At 40.9% G+C, this 19,507-nt stretch overlaps 1 protein-coding gene across 3 annotated transcripts in view; it reads right to left on the reverse strand.

Annotated features, from left to right (window-relative positions):
• Positions 1–217: 217 nt before the first annotated feature.
• Positions 218–19,507, reverse strand: part of LOC135528452 (homeobox protein Hox-C3a-like) — a 77,191-nt gene continuing 57,901 nt past the window's right edge. Inside the window, exons 2-4 of one of the 3 annotated variants that reach the window (XM_064957545.1) lie at positions 4,362–4,507; positions 3,819–4,140; positions 218–2,229 (exon numbers count right to left, since the gene is read on the reverse strand). In XM_064957545.1, coding sequence (XP_064813617.1) covers positions 1,532–2,229; positions 3,819–4,140; positions 4,362–4,469 — 1,128 coding nt within the window. In that variant the 5' untranslated portion in view covers positions 4,470–4,507 and the 3' untranslated portion in view covers positions 218–1,531. Of the gene's footprint in view, positions 2,230–3,818; positions 4,508–19,507 lie in introns of those variants that run through there. The other 2 variants (XM_064957546.1, XM_064957543.1) reach the window with 2 other exon arrangements.

Consider the following 19,507-nt stretch of genomic DNA (forward strand, 5'->3'; position numbering starts at 1 on the left):
CAGAAGGCAGGAGCCAGGGAAAGTGGTGCCCAGAGATTGTGTAACATGAAAACATAATATCACAGAGTTTTTATTGAATCTATTCCACAGTATGGGCTAATTTCATTACAAAACTTGTTTTCCAGAAGTAGAATGCACTCTTTAATCTCAATAAAATGCTGCTGGAGAATGAAGTCATTCTAATAAGAAATGAATAAAGATAATGATTCCACTGAGATTGATTTTCCACAAATGCATTTATTAAACATCTCATTAATCAAGAACAGTATCAAAGACGTTTTTAAAAAAAAGCGATGATCCTTAGTTTCTGCATCCAGTTTTAATTGATAGATTAATGACATATACCCATTGATTCTTGAATAATATAACTTATAAATGCCTCATGAGCTTAGTTCAACAGTCGTACCCTATCAGAACACAAATATAAGCTTGTTTTACCCTAATGTTTGTCAACAATGTAAATGTAAACAAACACCGTATAGCCTCGAAACATGGCTAAAACTATACATTTGAAATCATGGATGGTCAGTCCTTGCATCCATAGCGCTGTCTATGAATTTGAGAGTAGTTACATTTCTCCAGCCCTATCCCTTAGCTTTTTAGCGAAACAGGGACAGGGAGACATGTTGATATTGTTTTAACGAAGGATTCTAGCTTCAACACAAACACATATAAAACAAAAATAGAACTTCATTCAATATGAACATATGCTTCTGTGTTTTCACACTTACACAAACTCACACGAACGAACAGCTATTTAGTGATAAGAACACAAAACATGGCCTAACACATGGCACCTACAGCCGAAGTCAAATTCCTTTCTCTCTGACTTACATATATGGCCGCCACAATTATTTGATACATTAGGAGCTCTTGAAAAAACAAAACTGATCGCTAGTACGTTACGCTACTTACAGGATCATTCCGGAGGCGAAAGAAACGCACACCTGTTTTGGCGAGGTGCTGGCGAGCGGAGTAGAAGACGTGAAAAAGAAAAGGAGAGCCTCACATTCGAGGAGCTCAGGTGCAATAATTGAATAACCGACGTTTCAACAGACTTTCATCAGGATCATTACGAGATCATAACATAACACGTGATACCTATACCTTAACGTAAAATTCATTTCTCTCTGATTTAAATAGACGACAAGCACAAGCCATGACACATGAAAATACAAAAATGGATTGATAATGCGTTCAAAACATGCGGTTGACATGCAATACAGTAGCAGGATGTCTTTGAGGATTTTATTGCTCATGTAAATCATGTCAATTTTGATAATAAAAAAAGATAACATTTTGCCACAAGGTGTAACAGGAACAGAGGGGGCAGTAGTGGTCGCTTTTGGACTAGAAACCTATAAGGATACTGGAAACCCTATAGGTAATAAATCTGCATTCTTCAGTGAGCCACTATCAGAAAGTTGAAAGAAAGCGAGCCTCCACAATGCTGGTTTGATTGAATTGACCACCTACACACACACATATTACTGAAGGTCTAAGTGTTTAGGTTTGTGGCATAGGCCTGCTCTTACAGGTGAGTAAGTGTAGGGGGTTCTAGGTCTAAGAGACATCCTCTACATCTGAAATATGCACTGATGTCACTGTCAACATAAGAGGATAGGTGCCCTGGGGCGAGTTTGGAGAGACCCGTACACAAACATCCGCTGTCTACAACCGTAAGGGCCGACTGCAGACTATCAGAGTCAGTCGCAGTTCTGGTGGTGAGCTGGGGAAGGTCCATGGGAGTAACACATAAACAGTCACTGGTGTTGGCCTTACTGTGAGAACCCGCCGCCGGAGTACGATCACAATTAAAGAGGAGAAGGTTTGGAGACCGAGTCCCTCTCACCAGACCAGCACTTCTGAATCCTGAGTACCCAACTCCAACAGAGGACCTTGGGCTGAGGGATGGCATGTGTGTGGTGGTAGAGAGGCACGGCGACGGTGTCTCAGTCGCTGTCCCTCTGTCCTCCTTATGATCCTTCTTGTATTTCATGCGTCGGTTCTGGAACCAGATCTTGATCTGCCGGTCTGTGAGCCTCAGGCCCGCAGCCATCTCCAGCCTGCGTGGTCGACATAGGTAGGAGCTGAAGTGAAACTCCTTCTCCAGCTCCACTAGCTGAGTACTGGTGAACGCCGTCCTCGCTCGCCTCCCTCCGTCTCGCCCTCCGTCTCTTCCTCTACTTGGGAGACCACCAGCCTCGTTACGACTGCACACTGAATCACCTGGGGGAATGACAAAAGGAACATGTGAAGGAGCAGTCAATTAAAAGTCAGCTAGCGGGCACCCAGGCGAGCTTCCGCCTCGCTTGCGTAAAAAGGGAAAAGCTTAACTGAGGGACTTAGGAATCCTAATAGGCATCTTGTAATGTGTCCTGGGATAAAGTGTTTTTTTCTGGAGTTAATTAAGCTTTTACTGCAGAGGGCTAAATCAGGGTCACACAGTGTTTCTTGGTAGTCTTAACCAAATCTACTTTGAAACAAAAGTACACATCACACACACATGGCGATGGACTTAAGAAAAGAAGACACCTGTACCATGTCAGATATAGAGTTGAAATGTATTACATTGTGCATTGTGACGTTGCATCCCAATATTACACTTCATATACATCACAGAAGCCTGAAGTATAACAAAACTATTTGACATAGAAACCACCAGATTTCCGTTGTTTAAAATTTATTTTTATTTTTATTAATGATGAATTTATGATGAATATAAATAACTTTCCACTCATGACGCCAAAGACGGCACTTTTGGTAATTGACTGCAGGAAAGGGCTACATGTGTTTCCTTCAAAGCTTCCATCTCTCCTTAATTGCATCAATTGCTTTGCATTCATGACTAGCCCAAGAGAGACCTGTCCCATGGGCCTAAGAGAGAAACACATCTATACCTTGCTGATAATGCACTGCAAGTGTCTGGGACATAACACCAGTTACAGCTTGTCTCAGATGATAGTGTTTTGAGAAAGTTGTTTTTCAGGGAATCGTCTTACATACGCATTAATCACATCTACACACGGCAGTAGTGTACCTGTCAACTCAATCACTTAAAGAGTGCCTTGGGACCACCACTGGAAACAACCACCGTCAGAGTGTCAGATGTGCCACAACAATCCTGTCAGTGACTATTGCATTCAGGGTTTAAAGTCCCAGTTTACCACCTGGATATCTGACCAATTTAGGAGGAAATGATTGTGTGTGATAGAATTGAGAACTAACATAAGGAGTTGTTCAAACATATTATTCAAATTTCTTCAAATGTAACACAAACATATGTATGTGTATATACACTCTTAGAAAAGGAGGGTGGGAGAACCATTTTTGGTTCCAGGTAGAACCCGTTTTGGGTTCCATGTAAAACCCTCTGTGAAAAAAGGGTTCTACATGGAACTCTCTGTGAAAAAGAGTTCTACCTGGAACCAAACAGGGATCTTCAAAGGGTTCTGCTGTGGTGACAGCTGAAGAACCCCTTTGGGTTCTAAATAGCACCCTTGTTTTCTAAAAGTGTAGGCATAGCATAATTCTGGTCAATAAAAAGAGAATTATAGACAACATCTAAACTCTATATTATGTCAATAAAGGTTAAAACAAGAATTATTGCCTAATACTTATTCTTTCTATGTTAATATGTGAGCAAGTCATAACTCACAAATGTCCTTTTGGCACCAAAATTATAAGGTGTGCAATGTTCTGATAAAATACGTTTGAAGACTAGGTAAATGCACATATAGACTAGGGTAATATGGACAGTCATATGCACATTCATCATTATGACACTGTACTATATTCAAATATGATATTATATTTACCTAATTCGTTGGAGTCCGATGCACTCTGGTGTAGGTCATGCCGAGTTTCTCTCATCCAGGGGAAGAGATGCCTCGGTGAGAGGAAGTAAGTGGATGCACTGCACCTCTTGTCTCTGACGACTGCTTTGCCCTTGGCATGGCGGGTATCCACTGGGTCCGGGGTGCCCCATAACGGGTCAGTCGGGTACGGCGTACAGCTGATACAAGCAGAAGAGGTGACTGAACGCTGGAAGAGTGGAATCTCTCGGAATTGTGGCGCGTGGCCTCCCTCACCGTGTCCGGTGACGCATCCAGCAGGTTCGGTTGCAGTGTTGTGTTCACCCTGTAGATGACATGGGAGAAGGGACTGGTGCTGGTCCATAGACCTAGCAGGGTGCACTTCATCAAATTCACTCTGATAAATATAACTATGGGTACGCTCTGAATGTTGGGAAGGTATGCACTTTTGCATGTTAAATATATAGCTTTTACAACGAACGTAAATGTAAAAGCTGTATGCAGAAGACTTTAAATAAGCTTTAAGACTGTATTGAATAATATTACCAGAGGGGTAAACCGTGAAGTCACGTGGGGCCGTCCTCCAATAATCGCGCGCTGGAGTTGCAAACCGTCCGAAAGGAACTTAATCGCGCTGGAGGAACCCGCTCCCATTCTTCAGGCAGCATTGCAATAAGCACGGGTTTCTTCACCTATGGATGAAAACAACTAATTAGTGTATGAAAAGTAAGAGAGGACTAGCAGTGTATGTCGGCAGTTTTAGAACGCGAGAGAGGGGAAGATGGAGGGAGAGAGAGAGCTAGAGAGAGAGAGAGAGTAAGAGAGTGAGTAAGAGATAGACAGAAAAAGAGGCACGCAACTGAACGCATCATTTGGAACTAAATATCTATTCGTTTTTTATTTACAGAGTACCAGATGGTGGGAAGAATTCGAATGGAAATCCAGCGCAAATGAAAGTTGCATCGTTTTTTAAAACTTCCCCGGTAGGTTATATCAATGCTCCTTGCTGGAAACTATTGAATAAGTGGTATGTTAGCCTACTTGGAAAATATCAATGCTATCGCGAGATATACCAAAAAAAGACATTTGACTAAAATGTGTAATTTTCGTGAATGTGTTATTGTAACATGAGTGTGCTGTTTGTTGAAATGTTATTACTGTATTAAAAATGAGGACCAACCATTGTGAATGGTATTCCTCTGGATATACAAAGCTTGGGCTTAAAACTATACTTTTGTCTATTTACTTTATTCTATTTGCTTGTGAATATGCATTCAGTTCATAGTGGTTGTATGCTAATACACTCAGTGAGGGAACCATCCAAGTGAGTAGTGCACTTATCTACTTAGATTAAAGGACTTGGAATAGATTCGAATAGAGTCAATGGGAGTGGTCAAACAAAGGCGTTTGACAATCATTGCCACACACAAAGAGAATGAGAAGACCACAAAAGAATATCGAAAATAATTGTATTTTTTACCTTAAATGTTTGGCTACCTGCGATTACTAATCAATATCCACGTGGATGTGTTTTGCTCTGCCCAACTACATTCATATTACAGGGTATTTTTCGATTGATATAAAACCCGTGTGTATGGACGGACAGACAAAAGAGGGAGGAAAATGACTGGCTGGCTGGGTTATACGAACCCAACGCTAACACCAAAGCAATAACCTATGGACTTCAGGAACTTGCTCGTCATTTAACTTGGAGGTGTGCTGTTGCAATAATGTTTAGGCCAATGTAAATATTACAATAAAAAATAGACTATATAGCTAGTTATAAATACCCTACCCAAACGAACATGGTCTACAGCAGAGCCATGTAGAGATTAGGGCTCTGGTGGCTTTAAAGTGTACGTGGACTAAGGATGATATTATCAGAAAATGTTGATTAGATTCTAGGCCTACAACAATATATTTTCACTAGTATTTCTATAATATAATATAACAAATCTTTTGAGGAGAATCCTCAATAGATGTCTTCCAGCAGCACCGTGATGGATGATGCACTCTGGATCGCCTAGCCGGAACGACCCAGCATCTTCACAGCACCACTCTGATTTAATCCCTCTTCCGTTTACCCTCCTTCTAGCCCCGCCACAAGGGTAACCTCACTCCCTGATTCATATCCTCCATTCACACGTCACACACTCACGCCAATACGTTATTTGAACATAAAGAAGGAGCATATCATGTTCTCAATATTGTAGGCTAAAACGATTAAAGGATATTTTTTTGACGGGATCATTTAGAATAATAGAACAACAAGAATAGCACGCAGGTAGAGATAGGATTTCCGGCAAAATCAAATGTTCACTGAGATCATCAGGATAAACAAAATACTCCACTTGAATTTCAGCTAAATCGAGTTATGGGTCATAGTCATATCCTAGTCATGTTCACAGCCTCATAGTAATGAGAGAGAACATAGCCTTTTCAGAATCATATAGGAGATTGGGACAAATAAGCAGACCATCTCTTATTACACGTTAACAATAAGACGTGTGCACATACAAAAAGTACATATATTCGCATTTATTTACCATATTAGGCCTACATTCAAATAGGCTACCTCTGGCCATTTCAATTGAAATATATTATACTGCGTCTATTAGAGGGAGTTTATCAGAAGACACTACTCCTCATGCCCTTAACTTTTCCAATTGTTCTTCCCAAAATCATTCCTGTTTTAAGAACGATTTGTTATGTAGAGTACAGTGAATTGCTGTCACAGAGCTCTTCAGAGAGAGGCATTCAGCGTGCACATAGCAGGGTTCGCATTGGTGCCATTTAGGCGACATGAAATATGACTTGGTTGGGAGTGTGCGGTGAATGCGAGACGATTCATTCCAACCTGAGATACAGATACAGACTCAATAAGCCTATTTGAGCTTCATGTGCATTTAATCCACTTTTTCATTTTCCTCACCCATGATCAATTTCGATATATAGACTACACATACTCAGTACAGTATTAGCATTAGGATAATTATAAGGATAACATTATTATTGTTATTATTACCATCAACATATTGTGAACCTGTAACGTCAGAATTGAGAGGAAAGGAATTCAATTCCGTTTGTTTTCTTTGTTTCAAATCGTTGAACACTCGGCTGTGTTGGATATAGAATATAATCTGTGATATACTATCTCAGCAAGAACATAATTTAGCTCATCCGTGAGCCTACACCACGATTCTCCGTGAACTCTGGTTGAACCGCCCAAGTGGCAATAAATCATTTTTCTCTGTCTGCACAAAGCGCGCGCCAGTCCCTCTGGGTGTCAACCCCTTTTTCGCGGATTGGTGGCTGACACAACAGCCGAGGAAACATTGAAAAAGTTTCGTAACGATTGAGGATTTTAACATACAATATATCATAACTCACAGCATATAGCATTTCCACTAATGTGGGCTTTTTCGTGTTGACATGGCTACCATGTAGGCCTTAGCACTAGCAGCAAAATTCCGAACCCCTTTGTTCCAAAAACACTGTTCTCCACACTGCTCTTCTCATCAAAAAGCATCCATGCCCATAATGTATTTTCGGCGGACAGAGCTCGAGTCGGGCAGAGAAGAGGAGACAGAGAGCTCGTGGAAGGACGTTAATGGGCAGAGGATGTTGACGGTTAAAACGGTGCATACAAATGGACCTGTCTCTGCAGAGCACGCGGGAGATTTATTGGCCCGGTGCCCTACATTGCTGTAAACAATTCAGAGTGAAATGAAAGGACCGGAGACTTTGCTGAGCACTGCACACTTCATACATGAGGAAAAGTAAAAGACACACATTGTCAATTTCCTTTCTTCCCAGAACACGTGTTAATGTCTTGACCTATATAAATAGGACATGTACACATGCAATACACTTAGAAAAAACAGTTCCTTGTAGAACCAAAAAGGTTATATTGCGTGTTTTATGTATGGAACCCCTAAATGTTCTATGTAGAACCATTTTATGGGGTTCTTTTATCAGAACCCTAGAGGTTCTTCTTCACTAAAACAAAATGGTACCATATGGAACCCTGCATGGTGCCATTTATGAATTATGGCTACTACCATTAACCAACAATGTTTTGAGCTCAGAATATAATTTAATAAACAATTAATGAAAGCACAAATGTATACCAGCATAGTTTTTAGAATGCATTGTCATTATTTGCAAACATAGTTTGGAAATATGCATTGGTGGCCAGGCAGGTATCTCCTTGTTTGAATGATGGCCTAAGTCAACTCTGGCTGTCTTCTTTACAATAACAATACAATAAAACATCAAAAATGTGTCGTCTGCTCCCTTCCCAAACCCCCAAACCTCACACATACAGTTGAAGTCGGAAGTTAACATACACTTAGGTTGGAGTCATTAAAACTTGTTTTTCAACCACTCCACAAATTTCTTGTTAACAAATTATAGTTTTGGCAAGTCGGTTAGGACATCTACTTTGTGCATGACACAAGTAATTTTTCCAACAATTGTTTACAGACAGATTATTTCACTTATAATTCACTGTATCACAATTCCAGTGGGTCAGAGGTTTACATACACTAAGTTGGCTGTGCCTTTAAACTGCTTGGAAAAATCCAGAAAATGATGCCAATGCTTTAGAAGCTTCTGATAGACTAATTGACATAATTTGAGCCAATTGGAGGTGTACCTGTGGATGTATTGCAAGGCCTTACCTTCAAACTCAGTGCCTCTTTGCTTGACATCATGGGAAAATCAAAAGAAATCAGCCAAGACCTCAGAAAATAATTGAAGACCTCCACAAGTCTGGTTCATCCTTGGGAGCAATTTCCAAATGCCTGAAGGTACCACATTCATCTGTACAAACAATAGCATGCAAGTATAAACACCATGGGACCACGCAGCTGTCATACCGCTGAGGAAGGAGACGCTTTCTGTCTCCTAGAGATGAACGTATTATGGGGCAAAGAGTGCAAATCAATCCCAGAACAACAGCAAATTACCTTGTGAAGATGCTGGAGGAAGCAGGTATGAAAGTATCTATATCTACAGTAAAACGAATCCAAATCAACATAACCTGAAAGGCCGCTCAGCAAGGAATAGCCACTGCTCCAAAACCGCCAGACAAAATCCAGACTATGGTTTGCAAATGCACTTTTTGGAGAAAGTTCCTCTGGTCTCATGAAACAAAAATAGAACTGTTTGGCCATAATGACCATTGTTATGTTTGGAGGAAAAAGGGGGAGGCCTGCAAGCCGAAGAACACCCTAGTCATGTGAAGCACAGGGGTGGCAGCATCATGTTATGGGGGTGCTTTGCTGTAGGAGGGACTGGTGCACTTCACAAAATAAATGGCATCATGAGATGGAAAATTACGTGGATATATTGAAGCAACATCCTAAGACATCAGTTAGTTCAAGTTAAAGCTTGGTCGCAAATGGGTCTTCCAAATGAACAATGACCCCAAGCATATATCCAAAGTTGTGGCAAAATGGCTTAAGGACAACAAAGTCAAGGTATTGGAGTAGCCATCACAAAGCCCTGACCACAATCCTATAGGAAATTTGTGGGCAGAACTGAAAAAGCGTGTGTGAGCAAGGAGGCCTACAAACCTGACTCAGTTACACCAGCTCTGTCAGGAAGAATGGGCAAAAATTCACCCAACTTATTGTGGGAAGCTTGTGGAAGGCTACCCGAAATGTTTGACCCAAGTTAAGCAATTTAAAGGCAATGCTACCACCTACTATTTGCGTGTATGAAACGTCTGACCCACTGGGAATGTAATGAAAGAAATAAAAGCTGAAATAAATAATTCTCTCTACTATTATTCTGACATTTCACATTCTTACAATAAAATGGCGATGCTAACTGACCTAAGACAGGGAATTTTTGAAATGTCAGGAATTGTGACAAACTGAGTTTAAATGTATTTGGCTAAGGTGCATGTAAACTTCCGAGTTGATCTGTATATACTGTACATGTAGGTAGAGTTATTAACGTGACTTATGCATAGATAATAACAGAGGGGGGCAGAGTAAAAGAGGGTGGGAGGCATAGCCTGGGTAGCCATTTGATTAAACGTTCAGTAGTCTTACGGCTTGGGGGTAGAAGCTGCTTAGAAGCCTCTTGGACCTAGACTTGACGCTCCGGTGCCGCTTGCTGTGTGGTAGCAGAGAGAACAGTCTATGACTAGGGTGGCTGGAGTCTTTGACAAGTTTTAGGGCCTTCCTCTGACACCGCCTGGTATAGAGGTCCTGGATGGCAGGAAGCTTGGCCCCAGTGATGTACTGGACTGTGCGCACTACCCTCTGTAGTGCCTCGCAGTCGGATGCCGAGCAGTTGCCATACCAGGCAGTGATGCAACCAGTCTGGATAGCCTCGATGGTGCAGCTGTAGAACCTTTTGAGGATCTAAGGACCCATGCCAAATTTTTTCAGTCTCCTGAGGGGATTTGTCGTGGCCTCTTCACGACTGTCCTGGTGATGTGGACACCAAAGAACTTGAAGCTCTCAACCTGCTCCACTACAGCCCTGTCGATGAGAATGGGGGCGTGCTCGGTCCTCCTTTTCCTGTAATCCACAATCATCGCCTTAGTCTTAATCACGTTGAGGGAGAGGTTTTTGTCCTTGCACCACACGGTCAGGTCTCTGTCCTCCTCCCTATATGCTGTCTCGTCGTTATTGATGACCAAGCCTACCACTGTTGTGTCATCGGCAAACTTAATGATGGTTTTGGAGTCATGCCTGGTCGTGCAATCATGAGTGAACAGGGAGTACAGGAGGGGTCTGAGCACGCACTCCTGAGGGGCCCACGTGTTGAGGATCAGCGTGACGGATGTGTTGTTACCTACCCTTACCACCTGGGGGCGGCCCATCAGGATTTCCAGGACCCAGTTGCAGAGGGAGGTCCTTAGTCCTAGGGTCCTTAGCTTAGTGATGAACTTTGAGGGCACTATGGTGTTGAACACTGATCTGTCGTCAATGGTATAGCATTCTCACATAGGTGTTCCTTTTGTCCAGGTGTGAAAGGGTAGCGTGGAGTGCACTAGAGATTGCATCATCTGTGAATCTGTTGGGGCGGTATGCAAATTGGAGTGGGTCTCGGGATTCTGGGATAATGGTGTTGATGTGAGCCATGACCAGCCTTTCAAAGCTCTTCATGCCTACAGATGTGAGTGTATGTATCAGTAGTCATTTAGGCAGATTACAGTGCCTTGCAAAAGTATTCATTGGCTATTTTTCCTATTTTGTTGCAATACAACCTGTCTTTTAAATTAATTATTATTTGAAGTTCATGTATTGGACAAACACAAAATAGTCCAAATTGGTAAAGTGAAATTTAAAAAAATTCAAAACGGAATTGTGGTGCGTGCATATGTATTCACCTCCTTTGCTATGAAGCTCCTAAATAAGATCTGGTGCAACCAATTACCTTCATAAGTCACGTAATTAGTTAAGTAAAGTCCACCTGTGTGCAATCTAAGTGTCTCATGATCTCAGTATATATATACCTGTTCTGAAGGGCCCCAGAGTCTGCAACACCATTATGCAAGGGGCAACACCAAGCAAGCGACACCATGAAGACCAAGGAGCTCTCCAAACAGGCCGGAGAAAATATCCAAAACTTTAAACATCCCATGGAGCACCATTAAATCCATTATTAAAAAATGGAAAGAATCTGGCACCACAACAAACCTGCCAAGAGAAGGCCTCCCACCAAAACTCAGGCAAGGAGGGCATTAATCAGAGAGGCAGAATTGAAGCAATGATGGATGGCGCTAAATACAGGGAAATCCACGAGGGGAACCTGTTTCAGTCTCCCAGAGATTTGAGACTGGGAAGGAGGTTCACCTTCCAGCAGGACAATGACCCTAAGCATACTGCTAAAGCAACACTTGAGTGGTTTAAGGGGAAACATTTAAATGTCTTGGAATGGCCTAGTCAAAGCCCAGACCTCAATCAAATTGAGAATCTGTGGTATGACCTAAAGATTGCTGAACACCAGCAGAACCCATCCAACTTGAAGGAGCTGGAGCAGTTTTGCCTTGAAGAATGGGAAAAAAAATCCCAGTGGCTAGATGTGCCAAGCTTATAGAGACATATCCCAAGAGACTTGCAGCTGTAATTGCTAAGAAAGATAGCTCTACAAAGTATTGATTTTGGTGGGGGGTAAATAGTTATGCACGCTCAAGTTCTGTTTTTTTTTTGTCTTATTTCTTGTTTGTTTCACAATTAAAAACATTTTAATGGTGGTAGGCATGTGAGTGTGTAAATCAAATGACACAAACCCCCCAAAAATCTATTTTAATTCCAGGTTGAAAGGCAACAAAATAGGAAAAATGCCAAGGGGGGTGAATACTTTCGTAAGCCACTGTACCTTAGTGTTATTGGGCACAGGGACTATGGTGGTCTGCTTGAGACATGTTTGTATTACAGACTCAGACAGGGAGAGGTTGAAAATGTCAGTGAAGACACTTGCCAGTTGGTCAGCATAGGCTCGGAGTACATGTCCTGGTAATCTGTCTGGCCCATCTGCCTTGTGAATGTTGACCTGTTTAAAGGTCTTACTCACATCGGCTGCGGAGAGTGTGATCACACAGTCGTCCGGAACAGCTGATGCTCTCATGCATGTTTCAGTGTTTCTTGACTCGAAGCGAGCATAGAAGTAATTTAGCTTGTCTGGTAGGCTCATGTCACTGGGAAGCTCTTGGCTGCACTTCCCTTTGTAGTCTGTATTAGTTTGCAAGCTCTGCCACATCCGACAAGCATCAGAGCCAGTGTAGTACGATTCAATCTTAGTCCTATATTGACACTTTGTGTGTTTGATGGTTCGTCGGAGGGAATAGCGGGATTTCTTATAAGCTTCCGGGTTAGAGTCCCGCTCCTTGAAAACGGCAGCTCTACCCTTTAGCTCAGCGCGGATGTTGCCTGTAATCCATGGCTTCTCGTTGGGGTATGTCATTGTGGGGACGATGTCATCGATGCACTTATTGATGAAGCCAGTGACTGATGTGGTGTACTCCTCAATACCATTGGAAGAATCCCGGAACATATTCCAGTCTGTGCTAGCAAAACAGTCCTGTAGTTTAGCATCTGCTCTATCTGACCACTTTTTTATTGACGAGTCACTGGTGCTTCCTCCTTTCAATGCAGGATTCAGGGGGATAGAATTATGGCCAGATTTGTCAAATGGAGGGTGTGGGAGAGCTTTTTTTTTTTTTATTTGACCTTTATTTTACTAGGCAAGTCAGTTAAGAACAAATTCTTATTTTCAATGACAGCCTAGGAACAGTGGGTTAACTGCCTGTTCAGGGTTAGAACGACAGATTTTGTACCTTGTCAGCTCGGGGATTTGAACTTGCAACCTTTCGGTTACTAGTCCAATGCTCTAACCACTAGGCTACACTGCCGCCTCACCCAGCTTGAAGAATTATAAAAATAATAATGTGGAAAGATCTTATAGACTTACCCAGAAAGACCTACAGCTGTAATTCCTGCCAAAGGTGATTCTAACATGCATTGACTCAGGGGTGTGAATACTTATGTAAATGAAAACATGTTTTTTTTTTTTACATTTTCACTTTCTCATTATGGGGTATTGTTTGTAGAGTGGGGAGGAAAAAATAAATTGAATAAATGTTTTATTCAATGTGTAACACAACAAAATGTAGAATAACTCAAGGGGTTTGAATACTTTCTGAAGGCACTGTAGAACCTTTTACCGTAAGGCACTTGTAGAACCTTTTTTTGTAAAAGGTTCTTTTATCTTGTCCAAAGAACCAAAAGGTTCCCCAAATTAGGCTTTTTCTAAGACTGTAGGCTGAACCATAGCTATTGGCTTCAACTCCTAACAATAATAACCCATTAAAATGACAGATTAAAAGTGAAACTAGCTATTTTGTCTTTCTTGGCCAACAGATATCCTTAGTTTCTGGACATACCTTTCCATGAACATTTGAGTAAATTAACATGTTGGTTTGTGTCCAATATAGACATAAAACACTACTTTTCAGTTGTATCTCCCTTTCTAGGGCCTATACCATAAACTGAACAACCAGTTCTTTCAGAAGAGTGCTTCTGGGAGTGAAATATTGTTACAATAACTCCATGCACTTGGATATCGGCCATGGCCAAAGGACCTCCAATCAATAGCACGGATAGAAGTTCTATTTTACGTAGTATTTTTGGATTGATTCTCTGTCAATACATTCCAACAGTAGGCTAATATAGCTTCTAAAATGGTTATGTTCCGTTTCTCAAAAACACATGATATCTACACAGTATACTGCAGTGAACTGTTACCAGTTTGCATCTGAGCATCACAATCTCATTATTCCCTAAAATGTCCAGGTGGGGCAATATACTGTGCATCAATAATGACTACATTTGTTATGGAATATGTTCATGATTCCTGTATCTGCTACAATGCAATTGGACCCATCGAGTTCTGCAATAATGCCATAGTTTTGATCCTACAGAAATACATTTTCGCCTACACTCAGCAAATGCAACCTTGTAGTCCAACCAGGCAGATTGTTCAAGATTGACTTGTCCCGAAGACGTCGGTAAATGCCTTCTAAACCGGCCACTAGGGGCAACACGGAGCGCTATTACCATAGGCTTGGTGTTATGGACAGGGGTGGCGGATGGGCATAATCCCATGACTTCGGATCAGATGGTCGTGTGTCCAATCCCAGTGGTAGACAATCATTTTATTTTATATTTGTTTTAACCCTATATCAAACCTTAACCCTTTACTGAACCATTCGGGATGAATGCTTGAATTGAATGTTTTAACCCAATCCAAAGCCTCAACCTCTCACCTGATTTAATGGACCTGCATAGACTTGGAGAGCTGACAATAACAGATGGCTGCTGAGAATTATGCAATACCTTGGAAATGTATGTTACTTGTCCAGAGGAATACATTTAATCAAATTCATATTAAACGTCTGTTGGGTATACTAGTGAAGACAAGAAGTTATGAGTAGCTCACTTGCTATTGCAACTAATCACTCTCCCCTTATCATTTAGGCAGCAGTCCAGTGCATTCAGTCCAGCTCTGACATAGATCCATGTCTCATATAGACCAATACTTGGACACTTGTCTACCAGGGACTGAAACCTAGGTAAAATGCTATATTACGTTACACTAATATCTATAAAAGCTTTATAAGTAACTGCAGTAGGCCTAATTACAACTGTTAAATGTAACATATGTTATGATGTTTATAAAGGAATAACCATAATTGTATTCACAACTTTTAAGTCCATATACTTTTTAAATATTGAGCCTTGGATGGCAACTTTTCTACTTGTAAATAATGAATTAATAATAGATTTGAGAATCAATTCAACACACACACACACACGCACGCGCACACACACGCATCTCACACACACACACAGATGCCCATAAGCACACAGGCCAGACATGGTGCATCTGCCCCTCTGGGGGTGAACGGACCGACTAGATTTACGGATTTATGACACATCCTCCTTAATTAAGTCTGGTCAATGTGAGAGTGAGCAGCCTTATTTCCCTTATCCCTGGAACATGAGATTTGACCCCTGTTTCAACTCAGCGCCTTCATGCAGCTGCCATGACTGCTGTATAAACAGACTACCAGTGGTGGAAAAAGTACTCCGTTTTCATACTTGAGAAAAAGTAAAGAAACCTTAATAGAAAATGACTCAAGTAGAGGTGAAAGTCACACAGTAAAATACTACTTGAGTAAAAGTCTAAAAGTATTTGGTTTTAAATATACTTAAGTATCGAAAATAAATGTAGTTGCTAAAATATACTTAAGAATCAAAAGTAAAAGTAAAAGTAGGAATAAGTAGAATAGAATAGAATGCATTAGAATGCATTATATTAAGCAAACCAGATGCACAATTTTCAACACTAAGACATCATTTAAAAACAAAGCATTTGTTATTAGCGAGTCCTCCAGATCAGAGGCAGTAGGGATGACCAGGGATGTTCTCTTGATAAGTGTGCGAATTGGACTATTTCCTGTCCTGCTAAGCATTCAAAATGTAACGAGTACTTGTGGGTGTCAGGGAGAATATATGGCGTAAAAATAACATTATTTTCTTTAGGAATGTAGTGAAGTGAAAGTAAAAGTTGTCAAAAATATAAATAGTAAAGTACAGATACTAAAAAAAAATACTTAAGTAGTACTTTAGAGTATTCTTTACTTAAATACTTTACGCCTCTGCAGACTACACCATCCCCATCACAATAGTCTGGAGTCAGACCTTTCGTAAAAAAATAAATTGGTTGAAGAAGACACTCATCTTGAAGAAGGGAGAGATGTTTTTGTAGCCATAGTAATTTACTAATACAAATCTACAAATATTACCACAAAGATCATCATAACAGTTTTTTGGGGTGGGGAATTCGGATATATGATTTCCACTTCTTTTAACAAGTTTATTTTCGTGGTTCCGTCCGCCAAGAGAGTGTGAGAGAGAAAGATGCCTTGCCAGAGGCCTGCCATAAATCAATGTTGCAAAGTGGAATGTTCGCCTGCATTCCCCGGAATCATATGGAGAGAAACATTCTCAATATTCTCTAAAGACTTTGAAGAGACAAGATTCACAATGGCTTAGCTTTTGCAGGAATGTTATCAAATAATTAGGCCTACACTCCAAAAATATAGGCGACATTTGTACAAAATGCAGCATATTCTTTATTTACTTGTTGGGGAATTCACCACACCAATTGAAATACACAAAGCTAAACAATTAAACAAACACAAAATAATTCTGAAAAGACAGGTCTTAGCCTATAGCTACAAATAAAACATTACATCTGAACTAGTGCGTAATTGCTTTACATTTAAACCCATAGTGTATAATCTACTTTCAGATGTATTTATATTACCAGTATCTGGCTATATAATCTACTTTCAAACTAGCATTCTTCGTAATGACATAAACATGTAGATTTGATTGAAAGCTGCAACTCCTAAGTAAGCTTTCAAATCAAGTTGAAAATACATTAGGTTGCGGCTAAGGTCTGTGAATGGACAACTTCGATTGTTTAATTCACAAGAAAATAACTTGAAAAAGTTGATTTCCCCCATAATTTCTGTGCTGTATCAATAATATTTTATTTCAATGACCGTGTACTGTACGTGTTGTCGTCCTCGGCTTATTGGTCCACACTATGGGCCGATTAATTACAATCAGATATAACGTTTTTTTGTGTGTTGCTGCTTGTGTTTACTCAAATAATATTGAACAATGTGAAAATAAACGTATTGTCACACATAACCTCTGTGCAACCCCTACTCTCAAATATCTTCAGGGCACAAAATGTCAGGTGAGGTGGCTTTATGGAGATGCTGAGAAATGGTACAATTACTGTTCTATAGCTGTTCATCGCTTACAGAACTGTTGAGTGTAAGCGTCCTGTTTGCTACAACATATTTGTGCCATGGACCACAGTAACTGCATAGGTTTGATATATGTTTTAGGGGCAAATCAAGACATAGGCCTATATCTAAAATCGTGAATTACATGTTATGATCACAAGTCATTTTAAAACGGTTTCAGTGTCGAATAATTCTAAGAGGTCCGACTGAACGTCAATGATCTAAATATTGTTACAAATGGTGTAATTACAAATGACCACTGTCGTTCATATGTACACATCTAAACCTAACCCATTCACACACATATAACATCTAACCAGCACAGGTTGAAGAATCTCTACTCAGTGTGATGCATGCTGCCGTGGTGTGGTTTAATTAATGTATTCGTATAGGCCCCACTTCGACGACAGATCGTAACAGACCAGGACGTAGTAAATCAGTGAACTGCAAAGAGAGGTACACGAGGTACAAAAGCTTCTAATAAAATACACTATGTGGCTGTATAACTTCACACTCCTGCACAGTGCACTGTGAGACCACTCACTTCAGACCGTTGTCCATCGTATATATTGGGGGATTCAGTCCTGTCCTGGTGGAGCATCCTATCATTGTCTCCATGAATGCCCACAAGTTGAAGACGTGCATTTCTTGTATAATATTGTCATTATTTGAGCTTTATCAAGGTAGGTGTTAAAATGTAGATGAAATATTATAGGCTCAAATTAGGCTAGATGCCTGGACTGATCTCTTGCAGAATCAGTTTTGTAAATCAATGCTTTCGTTCGTGGTTGTTCATAGCCTCACACTGTTAACACATGTACTTAATTTTGTGATTAACTGACTTAAGAACTTAAGAACGTTTATTTTTTATTTTTGGGAGCATGAATAAAATACAGGACTTGGATTGAAATACATTAAATTGTTCATTTAGGCCTACAGTGCAAGAGCAAATGTCCACATAAACGTAGCCTATATATTTGTCTATATAATATTTATTCCAAAAGTAACGTTTACCCGTAATGATATTGAAGCTGTTATGCACCAAGATGGATGCGTTTTCACAAATATACTACGTTTTCCCATGCAGAATCCTATAAATTGTAATAATGCATTCGACATGAGCAGGCCTAACACTCACATGCATACGGATCAGAAGCTCCAAAGTCGCCACTTGGAAGTCCCTCAAATGTGTAAGATGTCCAAGGGGGCTAGGTCCTACACAATGGAAGAGAAGTGGCCGACAGTTCACCGCACTCTCGGGTCACCACTGAGAGCAACAAAAGAGCAACACATTCAGAGGTGCCCTTCCACCGGCCCCTCAATAGGCCCCGAGCAGAAAAACCCACAAAGGCCAGCGCACTGACGAAGCCACGTAAGGACGGGGTACCACCTACGAGGGCACACACAGAAGGTACACGTATAGAGAGCCAGTCAGGTCACAGGGGTTGCAAAGGTCGGCCATCCCGGCTGAAACGGACCTAATGGGACAGAAAATGTGCCCTCCGACTGAACTCGGCCTTCTCGCGGTTCGTCCCCAACTTCAATAAAGTACCTTTTCAGCCTCGCGACATGGAGGCGACAGGTTTTAGAAAGAGATTGGAGGGATGCTGAGACTGTGGAGTAGCTACACATTCTCTCAACTGTCAAGGGCCCGGTTTCCCAAAGCATTTTAAGGCTAAGTTCATAATTATCCTTAAGATGCTTTGGGAAAACGGGCCATGGCAGCTACATAAAGGCTCCTGGAATTCGGCATGGTGTTAAGTTTCATTTTTGTCCCTGGTAGTTTTATTTCGTAAAGTTGCTAGTTAGTGAGTTGGGTTTATTTCTTTGTGAGGGAGGCTGTTGCCAAATTAATATATTCAGTCCCAAATAATTTTACTCTGCGGCGTTAAGATTGATGGTTCAGAATAGACTACATCTCCCCTTTGTGATCGTCTGCCCCCCCATCTAGCAAGCCGTTTTATAATTTCTATTCAAGTCACACATTTTAATAATCTATCAAATGCTTGCGCTCTTTTAAAACGTGGCATATGTTTTACACCACATTTTGAGCAGGTTAGAAAAAGTTATTCCACAAATGAAATAATTTTTGGGAAAACTGTTAACTGAACGGTCTTTTTCATCATGCAAGACATGGTTACAGGAGAGAAATTGCACAATATGAGTAGTCTATGTATTATTAGAGTTGCATGGTGACAATAAATCCACAACACTGCCATATAGGCATATGGAAAATCCCGCCACGATACTTTTGCAGTGTCGGCTACTTACCAAGCGCAGAGGTGACGATGACGTTGCTCGAGCGCCACTTTTTAAAAGCATACTCTTCACTTTGACCGGGGAG

This window comes from Oncorhynchus masou, chromosome 33 (assembly GCF_036934945.1).
Source record: "Oncorhynchus masou masou isolate Uvic2021 chromosome 33, UVic_Omas_1.1, whole genome shotgun sequence".
NCBI lineage: Eukaryota > Metazoa > Chordata > Actinopteri > Salmoniformes > Salmonidae > Oncorhynchus > Oncorhynchus masou.